This window comes from Panicum virgatum, chromosome 7N (genome assembly GCF_016808335.1).
Source record: "Panicum virgatum strain AP13 chromosome 7N, P.virgatum_v5, whole genome shotgun sequence".
In the NCBI taxonomy this organism is placed as follows: Eukaryota; Viridiplantae; Streptophyta; class Magnoliopsida; order Poales; family Poaceae; genus Panicum; species Panicum virgatum.
The window spans coordinates 29,668,717-29,688,551 of NC_053151.1; the positions used below are offsets into that span (position 1 = coordinate 29,668,717).

A 19,835-nucleotide genomic window follows, 5' to 3' on the forward strand; every position below is an offset into this window, starting at 1 on the left:
CAAGTGGTATACAATGCCCCAAAATGCAAAAGAGTAAATGCAGAAAAATAGAACTCGCATGAATTATATAACAACATGGCCAGAAGGTTGTTTGTTACAAGAACAATCACGTTTCACGTTCTGTTCAACCAAATCCTCCCAACTTTTGACAGCCGAGGGGTAATTTAACATCCTACAACTTTTGTATTCTACTCAAGCACTTTGGCAGATAGAGTCCTGTGCTGATTTCGGTAACTTCCTATATCCAGACATGGCAGACAGAACAGAGTCTAGATAAACCTTAATCGTGATCAGGTACAAACCTCAGTATTCCCCATTACCAAATGTACTTTTTATTGATTTCCAGCTTTAAGATCACTATGCATGCACGACCTATTCGTCCTCACAAAACAAACAACTGCCAAATAGCTTTGGACTTACGGGGTTAGCGCCGGTAGCATAGCACAAAATTACGTCTCTCCCTATATATATTTAGCCGAATTTTAACCGTTCTTAACTTAACGTAATCGCGATTAGTGTACCTGCAGAAGATGCATAGCATGTATATATATGAATATTCACGACTGGACCCTTCGTGCCAGCACTCACGAATGGCCCCCATGTGTCCTACGCCACATGTGTAACGCATATGCAGTTGCCCACATATTCACCCATACATTGCCATTCACTATAGAAATGGCAGCCATACAATTTTCCGCCGTATGGCCAACGTTAACATACGCTACTCAGTGGCGTATTCACAAGTTCCTTTACTCCCAATATAATCGATCGAGATCGGTATATTGGTAGCAACTCAAGTAGGCCACTGCTTGAGCACAGCGTTCGGTTCGCATCACCGACGGGAAGGTCAGTCTCCCTCAGCTGACTGAGTATACTTTACTCCCAATATAGTCAACTGATAGTTGGTATATTGGCAGCAACTCAAGTAAGCCATTGCTTGAGGGCAACGTTCGGCTCGCATCACCGACGGGAAGGTCAGACTCCCTCAGCTAACTGAGGATCCTTACCTTCTTACCATAGCGTAGATGCGTCGTTACAGAATTTAAGGGTTGATTGTGCACAAAAATAAAGTCTGACGGAAAGTAAAGTGCTGGAAGTCAGGTATATAATGACATAAGTTAGATAGCCACCTAGTAAATTCCCATAAATTCCCCTAGGGCTTTACAAACTAGGCACCATCCTTAACGAACCAACGTATTTTGCAAACGCAATTTTTGTGGTCAAATTTTAATAAAATTCTACGAAAACTCGTCACTTTCTCTGGTGCACGCTTTGTTCGGCTCTGATACCAGCTGTGGCAGAACCGCCCGACATAAAACGGCTTAAGTGCGCTAACCATCATTGCAAAGGCAATTAGGTTTAACTCGCACAACAAACGGAGCACATCGGAGGTATGTCGGGTAAATTCCCGATAAAACCACTTAAACCTGGATCGAACAAAGCAGCATAACTCACGCGAAGGCGAGTCCAGAGATTACAACAATACACCATATATTACAACACAGAGGGTTTAACATAACTTTAGGATTACAAACCAGGTTCCAAATTTAACAAAGTACTTTTCGTAAAACCAACATAAAAGGAAAACACCAGAGTTCTTTATTGCAGCGGAAAATAAACACGAGAACTAACGACGATATGGGTGTCACGATGAAACCCGATTCGTGACATCACTCGCTCTTGTCATCGTTGGCCGGGGACGGGTCCCACTCCACGGACCAACCAGGCAGGAGAGTGCAAGGCCAGGTCAAACTGGCAATCATGTCCTCAAAAGTATTTCCTGAAACAAAATGAGCCACAAGCAAGGCTGAGTATTCTAATACTCAGCAAGGCTTACCCGACTGAGGTATACTTAGCCCTTTATCTAGACATGCAAGGATTTTGGCTTGAGGGGTTTGTTTTGCCGAAAAGCAGTAAAGAGTGGATCCTTAATTGCAGGTTATAGTTTTCAGGTTCTAGTTCAATTAACCATTCTAGGTGAGCATATATCCAATAGCATACATGGTGAAAACAATTATCTTTTACCATCCAACCAACCAAATTCATCATCATTATCATCATCTTTCGCTTCTTACTCTATGTGGCAAAAGGGTTAAGCAGTCCCATTATCCGTGAGAGGCGGACGATTCGAATCGAATTTGTTAACCTGGCCAGGCAGACCTAAACACACATCACGTGGTTACTCCCAGAGTCACACGTGCAACATTTCCCCTTTCTTTCCGGGTTGTGGATCAGGGTCACCGTCCTCGACTACAGAGTACGACGACTCTGCACCCCCATGCGCGCGCATGAGAAACGATGTTCAAAGAAGGTGAAAGTAAATTCCACTTGCCGGTCCAATCAGGTACTTCTGCTTACCGATTACCATGTTTCTCGGCATGTGGTTAGTACGTTCAAACGCTTAACCACCACTACCACACACTGCGGCCTTATCAAGTTTCACTAAACAGACGGGCATCACAAGTATCACAGCCCCGCCCGTAGGCCTTATAGTTGCAGCATGTAGTAAACATACAACTCCTATAATTCTCGCGAGTGACCGGAAATCACTCGGCTTCTACCGAACCATTAGCATAGCCAACTAGCGACCTATGCATACTAGTGTTCAAACATAGGTACCTAGGATCATGCAACTAAGGTTCCAATCAACTCCTGTAACTTAAATGCACAAGTATATAGGAACAAGAATAAGTTGCATAAATTTAGAATAGTAGGACATGCTTCGGGGCTTGCCTTCCTGGGCGTAACTGGATCTGGGCTCTTCCGAAATCAGGTTCGGGTCTTTAGTAACTTCAGTTAGATTCACCTGAGCTTCACGCTGCTCACTCTCGGACTCGGGCACCAGCTCGTATGTTTCGTCAGCGAGAGTGGTATTATCTATATGAGATGCACATGGGTGAGTTTGTTGTGATGATAACAACTTATAACTTGCTTCACTATAAAGTTGTAATTTAAACAAAACCCGAAGTTAAAGAGTGGAACACTTCCATTCACATTTTACTGGGCAATCGTTTATAGAGTAGTAACTCAACATATCTAACTACATAAGGCATCATGATCAACAGCATAAGAAAGCTATACAAACTTCCTAAACAAGTGGGAGTAGTTTTCTATAGCAATTAAATCATGGTTGGTTAATAAATCAACAACTCAGCACACATACAGCAGTAAATTCAACAAAAATTACATCAAACAGAAGGTAAACAGGACTAGATATCCTGCAAAATTCATCCCAACACTTGTAGCCAATTATCCAGAACAATTCATGTAATCAAACAACTCCTAGCACAAGATTGAATTATACAGGTTAGATCAGAATATAAAAGAAGCTCAAAATTCAACAGTAGGTCTAAAAAGGGATGAATTAGCTACTGTGAATTTTTCATGATTTTATCTACACATAATTAATTCTGAGAAAATAAACAAAACAGACATCATATTTACAAGATTCATTTTTAGCTCCTGTTCTAGTCATTAATTGGGACTCAAACTTCATAGACAAGCTAAACTATTTAAAAAAACACTCAGAAATATTTTCATGATTTAAAAACAACATAACTTATTTATCTTAATTAAAGTCTACTAAACAAGGATTAAATAAAATAAATAGCTACACAAATCTATAATTAATGAAATTTGGACAGTAGTGTTCATATACACAGAAAAAGTTTCATACATATATATAAATCATAACATCCATAAATAAAAGAATATATTATTCTACTAGACCTAGCCAAGACTAGGGTTTCATCTAGTTACAAGGGTTAACTAGTGTTCAAATTTTTACACAACACTAAGCATGGCATGGATTAGCTACCAGACAAAAATCACCTATATATGCTAAGTAGAACTCCCAGAATAATTATGGTCTATGAAATCTAATCTTTTTCCTAGATTAAAATATATACAGAAAATAAATATGTGCATGTAATGAAAGTTGTAGATCTTGCTTCAAGGATTCCAGAACATTTGTATTTGCATTTTTATGATTTTTCTACGAATTTCTAGGCATTTTCAAAGTTTTCTGTTTTGGGAAACAAAAGAAAAAGAAAGAACTTTTTGCGCAAAGGCCCCTGGAAGAATCTATTTCCTTGCAGAAATACCCCTGGCCGGACTTGGAGCAGGGGAGGTGGCGGGCGGCGGGATTCCGGCGTGGGGGCTCACCGGGGGCGTGGAAGAAGTGGGGGAGAAGCTTCACGGCGTCGAGAGAAACCCAGGGGTGGGCTCGTTTGGGGCTAGGGATGGCCGGGAGGGGCTCCTCCGCGGAGCAGGAGCTCCGGTGGCGGCGTTTGGCGGCGGCGGCGGCGGCGGTGCGGCGGGCCTGGGCGGCAGCGAGCGGGTCGGGGAGCAACGGTGGAGGTCAGTGGTGCTTGCTGCGGGGTTGGTTGGGCGCGAGGATGGGTGGAGGAGGGGGCTCCGCGGCGAGCTAGGGGGCGGCGGCGCTAATGGCGGCGGCGGCGGCCGTTCCAGGCAAAGGGGCGCGCGGAGCTGGGTTCTCAAGCTCGGGAGCGACGAAGAGAAGGTCAAGGACGGCTCTGAGCTTGCGGGAATGGTCTAGGCGAGTCAAGGGCGCGAGAAGGAGCGAGGCGCGGTCAGCCGAGCCGTCACGGCGTCGCCGTGGCGCTTCGGCGGCAAACCTCGGCGTGCGCGCACGGGAACGGTGACGCGTGGCGAGGCCGAGCGGAGTGGGGCCGGTTTGGGTGAACCTGGGGGTGGGGAGGCGGTCTGGCTGGGCGGGCGGCGCGCGGCCGGCGACCTCTGGTCGGCCGGGCAGAACAGGGGAGGGAGAGAGAACAGAGAGAGTAGAGAGAGAGAAAGAAATTTGACTAAAACAAATTTGAATTTTTCTCAACAATTTCAATTCACACTCAAAAAGTTTTGAATACGAAAGGGGTTCCAAATTTGAAACTCTACCACTTTTGTTTCAAGTTTACTTTCATTTGGGACTCAAATCAAAAGTTAAATTTGAAAACCGACGAATGTATGTTATTACCCGATTCGAGTTAAATTCAAATTTTCTTGGACTTTTGTATGGAAACTTAAAAATATTTGAGCACCAAAGTTGTTCAACAATTAAAACTCTACAAGTTTTATTTCAGGAAAAAGCTCAATTAAGCCACGGTCTGAAAATTATTTTAAATCTAACACAACAAGAGTTTGAAACCCTAATTATTTCATGTAAACTTGCATTGGGTTAAGGGTACCTGATTTGGTGCTAATGACCCTGGTTTAGCTAATGAAACACCTGGGGTGTTACGTGCCTCCTCCTCCTCCTCCCTGTGCGGCAGTTCGCGCCGCCGACTCCTCTCAAAGCGCTGGCGGCCCGCACCTCCCCTCCCTACGGCCGCCGCCGGCCACCTCCTCGCCGCGGCCGATGCCAGCCACCTGCTCCCCGCAGCCCTCCCCGGGCGCCGCCAACCAACTCCTCCCCGGCCCCGCAGGCACCCCTGAGCCCGCCGCTGGCCGACTCATCCCTGCCGGCTGCGCCCTAGCGGGCCCCACCCGGGGGCAAGGCTGGCAAAGGGAGGCCGGTGCCGCATGGAGCCACTATTTCGGGCTCTTCCTCGCATGTGGAAGCCGTGAGGGGCTCCATGGCCGGCTCCTAACCTAGAGCTGGTGCAAAATGCACCATTTGGCAAAGCTCTTGTTGGAGCCGCTCTTGAAGTCCTGCCAAACAGGACCGTAGACTGCCCTTTCCATCCGGGAAGAGCTGCGTTCTCCTCCCACGAGACCAGAACAATCGTGCTCGTGCACCTGATGGCTCCGACGGTGGAAAATTCAAAATTCCCAGGCACAGGTCAGCCGGGGGAGGGGGTCCGCGCGGCGGCTGCGGCTGCAGGAGATCCCAGCAACGCGGCGGCGAGATCCACGAAGATTCCTGGCAGCCACGGGCACCAGAAGGGAAAAAAAGAAAGGAGCGTGCATTTTCCGCGGACCCAAAAGGAAAAGCTTGGCCTGGCCGCCTCCCACCAACCTCCACCTGGCATCCTGCTCAAAAAAAAAACCTCCACCTGGCATCTCTCTCGTGGACTCGTGTGTTGCCATGAACACTCCCTGACGGTGGGGCCAGAGTACTTGGGGACCCAACTGTCATGGGAAGGAGTGAGTTCGCATCTGTATTCCTTCCGAGTGCTGGTAAAAGAGGGCCGATGGCCGTCGATAGCGTCCAAAAAGGCCAGCAGTGGGCTGGACCGAAACGGAAACGAGCCGAGGGTGGAATTCGGATTTGGTCCTCGACATTTGCTTGAAATACATTTTAATCAAGCGATCTGGTTAAAAGTCACCGTGTCTATTTTCTCCTCAATTCTCTCACGCTCTTTTGACGAACAAGTGGATTTGCAGAGCATAGATAGAGACTGGTGGTGAAATCCGGAATGGAAACAGTAAATCCGTAAAGAACAAGTCGTGGAAACTATGATATGATTGTGACAATGTATATCCGTCAGCCATTTAAAATATAATAGAGAATAGCAACCGAAGTGAAATATATGTTGCGATCACGGTGCGTTATTTTTAAACTATGTCAAGATATTAGAGGAAGTTCAAAAATGGATACAAATTACACGTCCCGACCTTCAGTTACAAGTTACATTGGTGACAAAAAATGATGTCACCCTTCCACTTGTGATGGATTTATCTAAAAGGAAAGGGTGTTATGTATGGCTTGTTGCGATTCAACATTTTCTACCCGCTAATTGGCTAGCATGTATTGTCGTTGGGGCTAGATATCGAGCCAGCTCGACTCGTTTGAGCTCGGCTCATTATAGCTTGGCTTGTTATTGAGCTGGCTCGGCTCGGCTCGTTATACTAACGAGCCAGCAGACCAGCTCGGCTCGTTAAAGAGCTCAAGCCAGCTCGTTTGGCTCGCGAGCCAAACCACAGAAACACAATATGGTGAGATTTTATAACAGCAGTGAGCAACAATCACAAAATATTTATAATTTTAACAATGAAGAATATAATGCATCCAACGATTGATCCACAATTCCACAAAATTTTTGTCCATCCCACCACAACCATGACCATAAGTCCACCGTCCACGATAGTCATACTCATACAGTTTACATAAGTTAAATAAATGAGCAACGGCTTGAGTGCTAGACTGATCAAATTTGTAGATAATATATAAACACCAAAAGTAAGATAGAAGCAGCCATGGGGCGCAGGCGCGCAGCCAACAGATCCCTAGTCCTTAATGGTTGCTTTCCACCACACTGCTCGGAAGCTCCACAGTCTCAATGTCACCATCATCACCATCTTCTCCCTGTAAAAACAGTAAAAGAATTAAGCATTACATATTTACACACACATACTTTGAGGAAAATAGAGTAGAAAAATAGATTTAAAATCACATACCAGAATAACAGGAGGACTTTTAGAACCTCGTATCCAACTAGATGCACAAACTAGTGCTTGAACAGTTGCTGGATTTAAAGAACTCCTATAGTCATCAAGAATTCTACCCCCGCAACTGAAAGTGGACTCCGATGATACACTGTTAGCTGGGACAGCTAAGAACTTCTTTGCCATACTAGACACAACAGGAAATCTAAGAGCATTCACCTTCCAATATTGAAGTAAGTTAAAATTCTTATCATTTAAGGAATGGTTTGCTTCATCTAGGTAGATAAGTAACTCAGATTTTGAACTTTCTGAAGCACTTGACTCTAGAAAGGATTGAAATTCACTAGAAACAAGACAAGCCACTGAGCTGGTTGTTTCCTTTGATGATGAGGCTGATTGTGTGGTTGATAAGCTGTTGCTGCCACCTATTTTCTGGCGCTGCTCCAACTCATGCTTCTTGTACAGCTCTTCTAACTCTTTTTTAATATCAGCAACCTCTTGTTCACACCTTGTTGGGCCATAAAGCCCATTAAAATAGAACTGAATATATCTCATTTTGAACCTAGGGTCAAGGATTGTAGCAATAACTATTACATTGTTCTTCTCTTTCCAATATTTATCAAATTTGTCTAACATTGCAGCACCCATTTTCTTCAAGTATGGGTCATCAGAATTTTTTGCCTTTAACAATGCAATCTTGACTTTCAAAATGTAAGGGTAGAACACATTAGCAGTAGGGTAAACTGATCCTGAAAATGTAGTGGTTGCTCCAGCCATCTCTCCTAGAATTGGTCTAATCTTCTCATATATGTTCCATTCAGATTCTGTAGGTTTCCATGCATAGTTCTGGTCTACTTGAGCATAATAACCAAATGCAGGCCTATACTGAATGCAAGTGTCAAGCATTTTATATGTTGAGTTCCACCTTGTTTTAACATCAAGAGACAAACATTTCCCAACTTCAATAGCATAATCATTGCAAACCTCTACAAACTTGTACAGGCGACTTGGAGACCTTTTGAAATATTTCACAGTATTCCTTAGGTCACGTATGAGACCTTCTATTTGGTTTAGACCATCATTGACAACCAAATAGACTATGTGAGCAGCACAACGAACATGAAAATATTTGGGATCAAACTGACCATTCTTTCTAGCAAGCAGCTTGGCTGACAAATTTGTAGTAGCAGTATCATTATTTGAAGCATTATCAAGGGTGATTGACATAACCTTATCTTCTATTTTCCACTCCACCAAGCACTCAAAAGCAGCATGAGCTATCACCAAACCAGTGTGCGGAGGATCTACCTCAAGAAAGTTAAGAACACGGCATTGCAAAACCCAATCACTATCTATGTAGTGTGCCACCAAACACATGTACTGAACATTTTGATTGGATGTCCACAAATCAGTAGTCAAACTGATTGATTCAGCCTCTCTAAGACTCTTTCTTAGCTGCTCTTTCTCAGATTCATAAACTTTCATGCATTCATTTTTAATAGTCTTCCTACCAATAGATTCATAGTTGCTATTCATCCACTTCATCAAGATATTAAACCATTTATGCTCAACCATTCTAAATGAATACTCATGGACAATTATCATCTTTGCAATCAATTTTCTAGTGTGCTCATGGTCATATTCAGTAGGATTAACAACAAGACATCCATCATCTACAACATAGTTGAGTGTACCTTGAGCAAGTTGTCGTTTCGCCTTAGCAAGCTTGTTCTGAAACTGTGTGCAGCGGGAAAGGTGGCGGTTCAGCTGTGAAGTTGCTCCCCCTTGATGGTATACATAACTCTTATGACAGAATCTGCACTTAGCCTTTGTCACCATAACACCAAACTCCTTCTCAGATTGAACATGTATCTCCTTGAAATACTTCCAACAACCAGCCATCTTTCCTCTCTTTACCTTGGTCTTAGAAGGCGATAAATGAATACCAGTCCCGGCCTTCAATTTCTTCCGCCCTCTAGTTGGCTTCGATGCATTTGATGCCATGCTTACATCATCTCCATCCTCCTACTGACTTGCATCACCATCTGTTGGCACACTCAAAGATATAGCACTGGCATCATTCATGTCAAAGTTCTCTCCATTGTCCTCATCCTCCGCCAAAGGCTCGATGTGCTACACAGATTAAGATTACATACTGGTCAAAAATCAAATTTGATACACAGATTACTACTGTCTACAGAACACACGAATCACATGTTGACATGAATTAAAATAAATATATTGACATAGTGACATCCTGCACAATCAAACGAATCACACAAATTCTAGGTTGCAACTGCAACCTACAGATCGAGAAGTATCAACAAAAACACATACCGTGTCCGTGTCTGCTGATCCTCGACCTCGGCCACGGCCACGGCCACCGCGATTTCCCATCGCAGACGGCGTCTTCTTGCGCTTGCTCCTCGATTCAAGACTTGGCGCCACCAGAGGAAGCATTCCTTGGACTTCTTCCTCATCCTCCATGACCGGCGCACACAGGCAGGCAAGGCGGTTGCGCACGCAGGGCGGTGTTCGGCGTGTGCGCAGCAGGACGGCAGGGTGGCGGTGTGCTGGTGCAGTGCAGGTGCTGCTGCGTGCGCCATGCGTTGCGCAGGCACAGCCGCACCGGGGCGGAGGGGCCGCAGGGCGGCGGGCGGCAGCAGGAACCAGGAAGGGCGGCGGGCGGCGGCTGGGTCTCGGGAGCAAGGGGAAAGGGCGAAGACCTAGCGAAGAGAATGAGTCACCGTCCGTGACTTTTTTTCCCGTGACTTCCTCAGACTGGTGGTGGAGTAGTGGACCGGTGGTGTGCTGAGCGGGTTAGGGTTTTACTATTTGGGCCGGGCCGAGCTGCCAAGAAATTTGTAGCTAATGGGCCTAGTCAATTTTAGTTGTTAGCTTGAGATTTAATTTGGCTTGTTATGGCTCGCGAGCCAGCTCGAGCTGGCTCGTTATAAAACGAGCTGGCTTGTTATAAAACGAGTCAAGCTCGAGCCGAGCCATTAACGAGCGAGTCGAGCGAGCTAGCGAGTTACGAGATTTTCGTCCAGCCCTAATTGTCGTAAGGAAACGAAAATATGCACCCAACCACACTAATCTCTATACTAGACATTCATTATTTACCCTACTATTTATTATTCCTGCTACAGACACCGACACCGCTAGGCCCACATCAAACCATGCAACAAAGTTATTTTTAATCACAACAAAGGTATTGTTTGGCACCAAATGAGATACTATCGGTTAATCTACAAATATGAGAAAATATGCACGGATGAGAAGAGAAGAGCCATACTTTTGACAAAAAATCAGAGTAGGTAATGAAGACCATATGCCAAATCAATGTCAAGGGATATGATGTAACACTGTAACTTTCTTCAATACTACATCCAACACTGTTAGCAGACGCTGGTTCAAACCTGACAACCAGCAGGGGTGCCGGTGTCATTTGCCTCTTTCCTCCGGGCACGCCTGCAACTCTTCCAACGGTATAAATACCGTTCGGCTCCCGGCCAAACTCCCAAATTCCCATCAGGCCCTCCTCCGCCTCTGCCTCCTTCCGGTCTCCAGTTGTCTCCTCCCGCCTCCCCTCCCCTCCCCTCCCCTCCCCTCCCGGCTCGGAAGCCTCTCCCGCCCCCTCAGCCAAGCCAACCCAGGCGGAGCCGCCTCCCAGCCCAGGAGCTCTTCCCGGGAGGCCAGGATGGCAGCGACGTCGGCGCAGCGCGCGAGCGCCGACGCCAACGGCAACGGCACCCATGCGGGGATGGCGGCGCAGGTGGGGGCGCCCACCAACCCCATGGCGACGGCGCTGCTCACCGATCAGTACCAGTTCTCCATGGCGTACGCGTACTGGAAGGCCGGGAAGCACGCCGACCGAGCCGTGTGAGTGCCCTCTTCCCCCTTGTCCCGCTAAGTTCGGCGCGCCCGTGTGGCCGTGTGGGTGTGCCCTGTTTAGCCGTGTGTGCCGATTGGATTGGATCGGGGGGCGGTGATCTGGCGCGAGGGTGGTGAGCGTGGCTTGTCTGTGCGGAGAGCCTGAGGGGTGAGGCTTTTGGGGGATGTTATTGGCCTTCGCTCATGCAACTCTCCTCTGTTGCTGCGGTGCTCTCATTTTCGGTTCTGATCAATGTGTCAGTATATATTCTCGTAGGATCGGTTGTTTGTGTTATTAGAATTTTTAATCACTTTCTCGCCGTCGTGGTTTAACACGGCGTGGTCTTTTCCGCTGCTAGTTGGTTGATTGTTAGAGTGTTTCCTTTTTCAATTTTGTTTTTTCTAGTTGGTGCTCTGTTTTTGCTTTGGGATGCTATGGTAATTGTAGCGACATTTCGACCATTTCCGCAACTCTAAATCTCTCGTTCGTTTTTATGTTACTACGTTAGTACATTTTCTATAGAGTACTCTTTTCTATATGTCCATAGGTATTACCTTATGCTAATACGATGTTGCTTATTAAAAAAAATTGAGCAATGCTCTGTCTTCCAATGGGGCTTTCATTTTCATAGCTCAACTTTGCATTTCTTTAGGAAGCTCTTTTCAGAGTGCAAATTTAATCAATCCTTGTCGAGGTTGGTATTTTAGCTGTGTTGTAGTGCCTTGGAGTTGACGGGGATCATTAGTGTTCTGTTGTCAAAGGTATATTCCGGATTTTGTGTTAGTTTATCATATATCGGGTTGTGGAGCCAAAGCTTTTACGACCTTGCTCTTCTTGTGATAGATTTTACCAAATAAGTGTACCTAGTCTTGGATAATTTTCAGTCTGCGCATATAGTTTTTGCCCCCCTAAATCATGATGTAATTCATCGGAGACAAATGGATGGGGACACCTAAGTCAAGACAAACAGATGTGCAAGCTTTACTACTTGAGTAAACAAATGAGAAGATCATTTCGTCTTTGGATTTCATATTTAATTGCTTTGGTCATCCAATGTTTGAAATGCACAGTCACAAATGTATGCAAGAAAGCAACGTTTACTTAAATAAGTTGCATTTTTCAGTAGTGGACGTCCCCTTTTTCTTAGGGGAGAAAAAGCAAGATGATGTCATCATATGTAAGCTAGTTCAGGAACAATGGAATTTCAATAGAAAAAAACATTGTAATTTTGTCATTCGAGGAATATTCTGGGAGATACTTCGAGATTACACTAGGCATTGTATATTGTTATTACCTATGTGGAACATGACAATGCAAAAACTATGGCCATACCAAAACTTAATGCATAATTTTCTAAGCAAGGATCTTTGGGTGAAGCAATTTTCTCTATGTCTGTATGGAATACAATCATGGTTCTTGACAAGGGCGTTTGGAACCTACTGCATTTTCCTTTATTAATCATATGTGCCTCTGTACCCTCACGTGTTATCTGAATAAGGTAATAGGACTTTTTGCATGTATTGCATTAATAAGTTATTTGCCTACAGTATAAGATATTTGTCAGCTTCTGAAAATACAATGTTTTTTTGTCCTTTTTTTCCAACAGTGATGTGCTTCCACATTCCTCCAAACAGAGCAACACCAATCTCACATAGATTTTTTTTCTTGTCGCAATTTTAGGTGAATTTAAACATGTAAATGGTGTGTTGTTGCTAGGCCACGGCATAATTCAAGTAGGCTGAGGTGGAAAAGTATTTTCCCCATGTTTCTCTCTTTTTTTTTGACAATTCATCCACAATTATCTTAATATAAGCTAATGTATGCATTTGTTTACAGGAGAATATTTCTTGCATGTCTTTGTACTGTATTTATTCTCCATTCAAGTGTGAACAGAAGAACCTTCTTACCAGCATAACTATAAGCACTTAGATCTATGGAGATGAAATAGTAAATGCTGAAAAGCTGATCACTGCACTGGCCAGGCTCAGGGTTCACAGTCAAAACTGAGAGGATAGTAGCAAAAGGATCACACTGGATTTGAGATTTTTCTGGTTTGCTCCGTTAGGGATTGATATATCTTGTCTCGCGATTAACATGCTGGGGTCCACAGGCTTTGATTTGAGGCTTATGGTCATTGAATTTTAATCGGACAGCAATTCTTCAAAATCATCCACCTATAACGGACTCATACAGTTGGAAAAATTATAACCTGAATCTTTGGAATTCGGAAAGTATTCTTTGGAACAGCATGAGAAAGTGATTCCCAACTTGTATGTCTGTCCAAGGCTTCCATGAAGCTTTCTGTGAATCTAGTTTCCAATGCCTTTTTATTTGATTTCAATAAATGCAAGTCTATGAATGGAAAAAATGTATTACAGCTAACAGCTTTGTCAACCTCATCCTGATTTGGTTCCTTTTCATTTCACAGCTTTGACTTGTACTTTAGGAAAAATCCATTTGGTGGGGAGTTCACTGTTTTTGCTGGCCTTGAGGAGTGCATTAAGTTTATTGCAAATTTTAAGTTCACGGAACATGACATTTCTTTCCTCCAATCTGTCATGCCAATGTGTGAGGTATCATCTCATCCGTACATGAGTAATCTCTCTTTGTTCCCATGATTTTTAGTGAACGGTTCCTAGATAGGCTTCTGGTTTTGCTGTAAACGAGCCTTTTGGTTACCTGTATGTATATATAGGTTGATTAGCATGAACTGGAAGAAATGCTACTTTGAATGGAGGAAGCAGGAGTAACTTTAAAATGCTCGTGCATAGGATATTTCATTTTTTCATTCAACTTTAAAAGAATTATTTATGGTTATTTTCCTGCTAAATGCTCATTTTCTGATGTAATATACAATTCGTAGGGTGAATTCTTCGACTATCTTAGGGAAGTTGACTGCTCTGATGTTGAGGTGTACTCCATTCCTGAGGGCTCGGTAGTTTTTCCAAAAGTGCCCTTGATGAGAGTTGAGGGCCCAGTTGCTGTAAGTTCAAAGCCCTCACCAGTTATTCTACTAGTATATGTTTGCCATATGTTGTTTTGATCATTGACCAAAATTTGGAAATGCCTCCATGGTAACTTACACTTCTCATCATCAGGTGGTTCAACTTCTTGAAACTCCATTCGTAAATCTTATTAATTATGCCTCTTTGGTAACTACTAATGCTGCTCGGCATCGCCATGTTGCTGGAAAATCAAAGGTTCTGTTGGAATTTGGTTTAAGACGAGCACAGGTTTCATATTATTATCCGCCCCTTTTCAACTCATTGTAACACTTTTTTGTACAGATTAGTATTTCCGTGTGCATATATCACTGCAACTTTTATTACTGCAGGGACCTGATGGTGCAATAAGTGCCTCAAAATATTGTTTTATGGGAGGTTTTGATGCCACCAGGTGGGTTCTTTTCACTTCTAAAATCTATAAGTAGAAGAATCCAGCATATTTATGGCCCTTGCTCTTTATAATGATGCTTGATGAAGCAGTGTATTTTCAGTTATCATTGCATTGCCTAGCCATTTTTTCCCTTACCAAATGTTTATTTTCTCCCCAAAAATATCAAAATGTGTTCACCATGCGCTTAATTTTTTTTCTTGTTTTTGCAGTAATGTGTTGGCTGGAAATTTGTTTGGCATACCACTTCGTGGAACACATTCTCATGCTTTTGTTAGCTCGTATATGGTCAGTAAAATATCCTTCCGAATGAATGAAAATCTCAAATACAATAATTTTCTTCACTGGAGAGCATTATTTCTGTTCATACTGTAGTTACACTAGTCAAACAAAATCTTTGTTCTTCACTACATTGGCTGCTAGCCCCATTTTAGTATTCAGGATAGTGTTCTGTTCCTCCTCTTTTTAGCCATGCTAGTTTTCTTTCATTGTGTGTTTTTTTTAGTCTGGTGTGAAACCTATGGATTATCATATGAGCATAATCACTCCTTTTCATGTCATTTCTGTACAATGTGCACAACGGTTGGTACTGTCTTCTGCATTTGCATCTACAGAAGTTCATGCGTAGATGCACATGTGTTTTGGGAGGGGGTACTGTTTCTTTTTTGTGCCATTTATTGCTAGTTGGTTCTTTCCTGATTAGTCATACTTTCAAACCTTTCAGAGCCTTGATGAGATCCCAAACAAGGCCCTCAGGAGCAAAGATGGTTCAAGAGTCTGCCAGGATTTTGTTAGTTTAGTGCAAGAGTGGCTTCAAAAGATACAGGTGTGATTGCAGAACCTTGTTGCATTAGTTTTAGTTATCAAAGTATTCTTATGTTACTTTTTTCTCTTGATTTCAGGTAGCAGATTCATTAGGCGGTGTATTTGGTGATACAAATCAAAGTGAGCTGGCGGCATTTGTATCCTATGCGCTGGCTTTTCCAAGCAACTTCCTAGCTCTTGTGGACACATATGACGTGAGTTGATATTTTGTTTGAGCTTCAAGCTTTTCTTTTGTTGTTTGTACTTCTATTCATGTCTGAATGACTGGGGCCAGCAGTCTTTTTTCTCGAGGTGGTGAGTAGGTCTGAAACCTCCCAGGCTCCCACTTACATTCCTCCATTTTATTCTGATGTTACCAATTGGTCCTCATCTTCAATGGTGGTATTAATAAATCGTGATCTTTTGTTTATGTCGTGCTGGTTGTTACTTTAGGCATAGACATGTATGTACTTTGCCTAAGAGTATAGTGCCTGAACAAATGTGGCGTCACTATTATTGCTAACTTGGTGTTTATTCAGAAGGCATAATCAAAATCAATTGCTAACTGATTCATGTATATCTTTAACCTATGCTTTGTGCAATTTAACAATTACCGTAAGCCATACTCACCATCTCTTCTATCATTGTCACTCATCTGCACAGTGTAGATGTTTATTGAGTACTTTATCTTTAGTCCTTAATTTCTGGGGCATAATTGTCATTATTATTATTACTATTTGTCCTTCAGGTCATGCGAAGTGGTATTCCAAATTTCTGCGCAGTGGCTCTAGCACTACATGATTTAGGGTATGTCAAATGTCCTTTGGCACTCATTACTTGTGTGTTCGACCACAGCCTTATCTTCCCATGGAAATTTCATCTACTCAAAAGAAAAAAAAATCAAGAAAACACAAATGAAGCTTAAGTTTATCAGGTCACACCAGTAGCATATTTAGGATGGTTTAAACTTATAATAATTTTTTGTTTATTATTTTAAGCCCTACCAATCAGGGACTGAGTAATACTGGTGCATTTTGTTGCAAAATAAGCTACCCTAGATTCCTTTATGCTTCCGGAATACAGATGAGAATTGGCTGCATGTTTTGTTATTTCTATTTGGTTTGGTTTCTCACGTGTCCCTGGTTAGCTGAGATAAGAAATTCCTTGATATTTATCTCAAATTTTAAACAAATCATGTTGCCTAATCATATCTTCTTTCGTAGGTACAAGGCATCTGGTATTAGATTAGATTCTGGTGATCTGGCCTATTTGTCTATTGAAGCACGAAAAGTGTTCCGTGCTGTGGAGGAGTTTAATGTACCTGGTTTTGGGAGGATGGTCATCACTGCTAGCAATGACCTGAATGAGGAAACAATTGATGCCCTCAACAAACAGGTAATAAACTTAACTTATCTCGGGATTGCATCACAATTTATCAAAACGATGTCTTATTTTCCGTACGATGGCAGTTGCCAATGTTATCAGATGCGTTTGGATTTTCTGCTGTGAGTTTTCTTTCTTTTTAATCCTATCAGTTGTAAACATAATTTAAAATCTCCATTTCTTTGCAGGGTCATGAGGTTGATGCCTTTGGGATTGGAACTTATCTTGTAACATGTTATTCCCAGGCTGCTCTTGGCTGTGTCTTTAAGCTAGTCGAGATCAATAGTAAACCTCGTATTAAACTCTCTGAGGATGTGGCAAAAGTATGTCCAGCATTTAATGTCCAAATTAATTGATTTCTATGTACATTCACTGATGGTATGATGTATATTTCAGGTTTCCATTCCGTGCAAAAAGCGATGTTTCAGATTGTACGGTAAAGAAGGCTTCCCACTGGTAGACATTATGATTCGTGAAAGTGAACCATCACCTAAGGTAAAATACAGCTCTGTTTTCTTTATTCACATGTGACCTTTATATTTAGCACAAGATTCTTAATTATCAAAGTACAGAATTCTACAATCTACCATGGAATGGAACATAGCTAATCTAGTACTTGAGTTCATCGCATGCTTCCTATGTTCTGTATCTCTTGTCTTTGACATTCTTATCTGCAGTAATCTCCAATGTTTAAGCTGGATTTCATAATGTCAAAATATTGCAGGCAGGAGAAAGAATCCTCTGCCGCCATCCGTTCATTGAATCAAAGAGAGCATACGTTGTCCCCCAACATGTTGAGGAGCTTCTTCAGTGCTATTGGCCTGGGAGATCAGGTATGACTCTTATGTTTCTTATAATGAGAATTTTTTCAGTGAACATGAACTCATGACTAAATTTTGGAAACTGATAATCTGAAAGGGAAGTAATCAACATCAGCTCGATATAGCCTTCAAAAGTTGAAAGGGTCCTCCAAAACCACCTTCAAAACCAACTAAAGGGCCAAATTTGCCCGGCTTCGATATTTGGATGGTCTATCTTATCCGGTTTTGTAGTTTAAGGTTGAAAATCAGACTTTTGCGATAGTTAAAAGGTGTAAACCGGACTTTTCCCTATTTATTAAGCAGTAAAATCTTTTAAAATAATGGAGCAGAGTGACGGGCAAATTTTTTCCCTCGAACACAGGCGACTGACTCAAAACTCTTTCCTCGAACAAATTGTTATGTAGATTTGTAGTGCCCTATTGTGTTGATATTATTTCCCCTGCACTCATCGATCAGCAGAGCAACAACCTTTTCATGTTGCTCCTGGAGTTTTCTTAAACAAAACGGGACACATTTAGGACATGTAACCTTTTTTTTGAGGGAAACACAGCAAGGGAGGCCCCTGCTGTAACTTTATTAAAAAAAACAAAAGTAAAGGAAAACTTACAGAGTGCTATAAAGCTGTGATAGAGCTAAAGAAAATAGCAGAAAGAGAAAACAGACTGTGTACTATACAAGTATAATTGACTAAATCCTTGAATTGACCCATTCTAAGAAAGGTGTCTTGAGAGCTTGACTGAACCTATGAGCCTGTAAAAAGCATTCATCAATGAAGTTGCTCTTCCAGTTGTCAATTGTGGGTGGCCGGTTATCAAAGACAAAGCCATTCCTTTGCTTCCAGATGCACCAGGCTGAGATGATAAAGACCTCCATGAAAAACTGCTTATGGAAACTGATTTTTGAATCTGACAGCATATCATAGAAAGGCAGTAGAGAATTCCATTGTAGACCAATCCTCTGCCAACATTCTTTACTGAATGGACATCCAAAGAAGAGTAGGACATGTAACCTCATCAAGCCCTGAATAATAAATATCTGTTGGATCAATAAGATACTGTATACTGTATTGTCCTCACTCTCGACTTGCGGATTGTCTTGTTATGGCGTCAATGACATGTGCACATGTGTTTCCCTGCAGACAAACCCCGAGCAGAGCTGCCCTCCTTGGACAAGATCAGAAGCCGCTGCATGCAACAGCTTGAAAAGCTGCGGCCTGATCACATCCGGCGGCTAAATCCGACACCGTACAAGGTGTGCTCCTTTTCTTTTTCCCTTACCATTCCCATGGTGACGCGTCGTTGCCAGCAACGTCACTAACCCTTCACTCTGTGCAGGTTAGCGTGAGCGCAAAGCTGTACGATTTCATCCACTGCCTATGGCTGAACGAGGCGCCGGTAGGTGAACTGCAGTAGGAAGATGGTCACAGAAGTTTTGGGCCAATCTTGGAAGTATCAAGTATAGCAGCAGCACAGAGAAAAAGATTTCAGAGGTGTCATGCACGCACAAAAAAATCAGCTCATTGCCCATCCAGTACGATTTTGCTCTCACATAGTTTCACCTTGTACAACCCGGTCATCGGTGTAGATGCAGGCCTGATTTTTACACATCCCTTGATTGGTGGGGATACTATACATACATCTTTGTGAAAAAAAAACAGAATACAGTCGGAGCAGATGGGAAATTAACAGCGAAAAATGCTTGAGATCCTGCCGTGTTTGTCGCATTTGGAGGTGACTGATAGAAACCAGAGCTGCCGCAGCACTGGCAGTCTGCCAGTGCTCTGCCAGTGCTCGAATCGCTGGTGTGTCACTGTTGTATGGATTTTTTTCCAAATAATAGTATTTTATTAAAAAATTGCAGAAATAAATATTGAAAAAGAAAAATAGCAGATATGACATCTAGTGGGCCATTGAGGAGCCGATTAGAGGGCAGTCGGCTCTTGACAGTCCGACAGCCTACATGGCGTCCGACGTGGGCCGCAGCTCGACCCACGGGGTGTCGGAGCCGATAGGGCTTGTCGGACTCTCGTGGACCGACTGGTGCGCATACTTTTATTTTCTCTTTCCCGTGTGTGCATTCGCATGCAAATCGGATGGGCAGCTGCATGCAGTACCTTATCTTCTCTTTAGTTTATTATTTGTTCGGTACTGCTAACTGTTTTCTTTTATTTATTCTTTCTATTCCTTTCCTTCATTTTTTCCTTTTTGTATTCTAAA

The 19,835-nt window shown here is 42.9% G+C and overlaps 2 protein-coding genes across 3 annotated transcripts; one reads left to right on the top strand and one right to left on the bottom strand.

Annotated features, from left to right (window-relative positions):
- Positions 1–7,086: 7,086 nt before the first annotated feature.
- Positions 7,087–7,906, bottom strand: LOC120683827 (zinc finger BED domain-containing protein RICESLEEPER 2-like). The gene is made up of 2 exons (XM_039965923.1): positions 7,357–7,906; positions 7,087–7,264 (listed from the first exon to the last, which is right to left on the bottom strand). The coding sequence occupies exons 1-2, from the start codon at positions 7,897–7,899 to the stop codon at positions 7,193–7,195; spliced, it is 615 nt and encodes a 204-aa protein (XP_039821857.1). The 5' UTR covers positions 7,900–7,906; the 3' UTR covers positions 7,087–7,192.
- Positions 7,907–10,937: 3,031 nt separating this feature from the next.
- Positions 10,938–19,326, top strand: LOC120682409 (nicotinate phosphoribosyltransferase 2-like). 2 transcript variants are annotated; one of them, XM_039964311.1, is made up of 15 exons: positions 10,938–11,226; positions 13,647–13,791; positions 14,082–14,201; positions 14,317–14,451; positions 14,553–14,614; positions 14,824–14,899; positions 15,336–15,437; positions 15,514–15,630; positions 16,164–16,222; positions 16,639–16,810; positions 16,987–17,121; positions 17,195–17,293; positions 17,523–17,631; positions 18,758–18,870; positions 18,954–19,326. In XM_039964311.1, the coding sequence occupies exons 1-15, from the start codon at positions 11,045–11,047 to the stop codon at positions 19,029–19,031; spliced, it is 1,704 nt and encodes a 567-aa protein (XP_039820245.1). In that variant the 5' UTR covers positions 10,938–11,044; the 3' UTR covers positions 19,032–19,326. The 2 variants fall into 2 exon arrangements, with proteins under 2 accessions (XP_039820245.1, XP_039820246.1); XM_039964312.1 differs by lacking the exon at positions 10,938–11,226 and adding an exon at positions 12,926–13,488.
- Positions 19,327–19,835: the final 509 nt, after the last annotated feature.

Coding starts and splice junctions, on each gene's coding strand:
- LOC120683827 (XM_039965923.1), bottom strand. CDS start 7,899: ATGAGATATATTCAGTTCTATTTTAATGGGCTTTATGGCCCAACAAGG. Junction 7,265..7,356: donor AAAGTCCTCCTGTTATTCTG/GTATGTGATTTT, acceptor CTGTTTTTACAG/GGAGAAGATGGTGATGATGG.
- LOC120682409 (XM_039964311.1), top strand. CDS start 11,045: ATGGCAGCGACGTCGGCGCAGCGCGCGAGCGCCGACGCCAACGGCAAC. Junction 14,452..14,552: donor TTGGTTTAAGACGAGCACAG/GTTTCATATTAT, acceptor TTATTACTGCAG/GGACCTGATGGTGCAATAAG. Junction 15,438..15,513: donor AGTGGCTTCAAAAGATACAG/GTGTGATTGCAG, acceptor TCTTGATTTCAG/GTAGCAGATTCATTAGGCGG.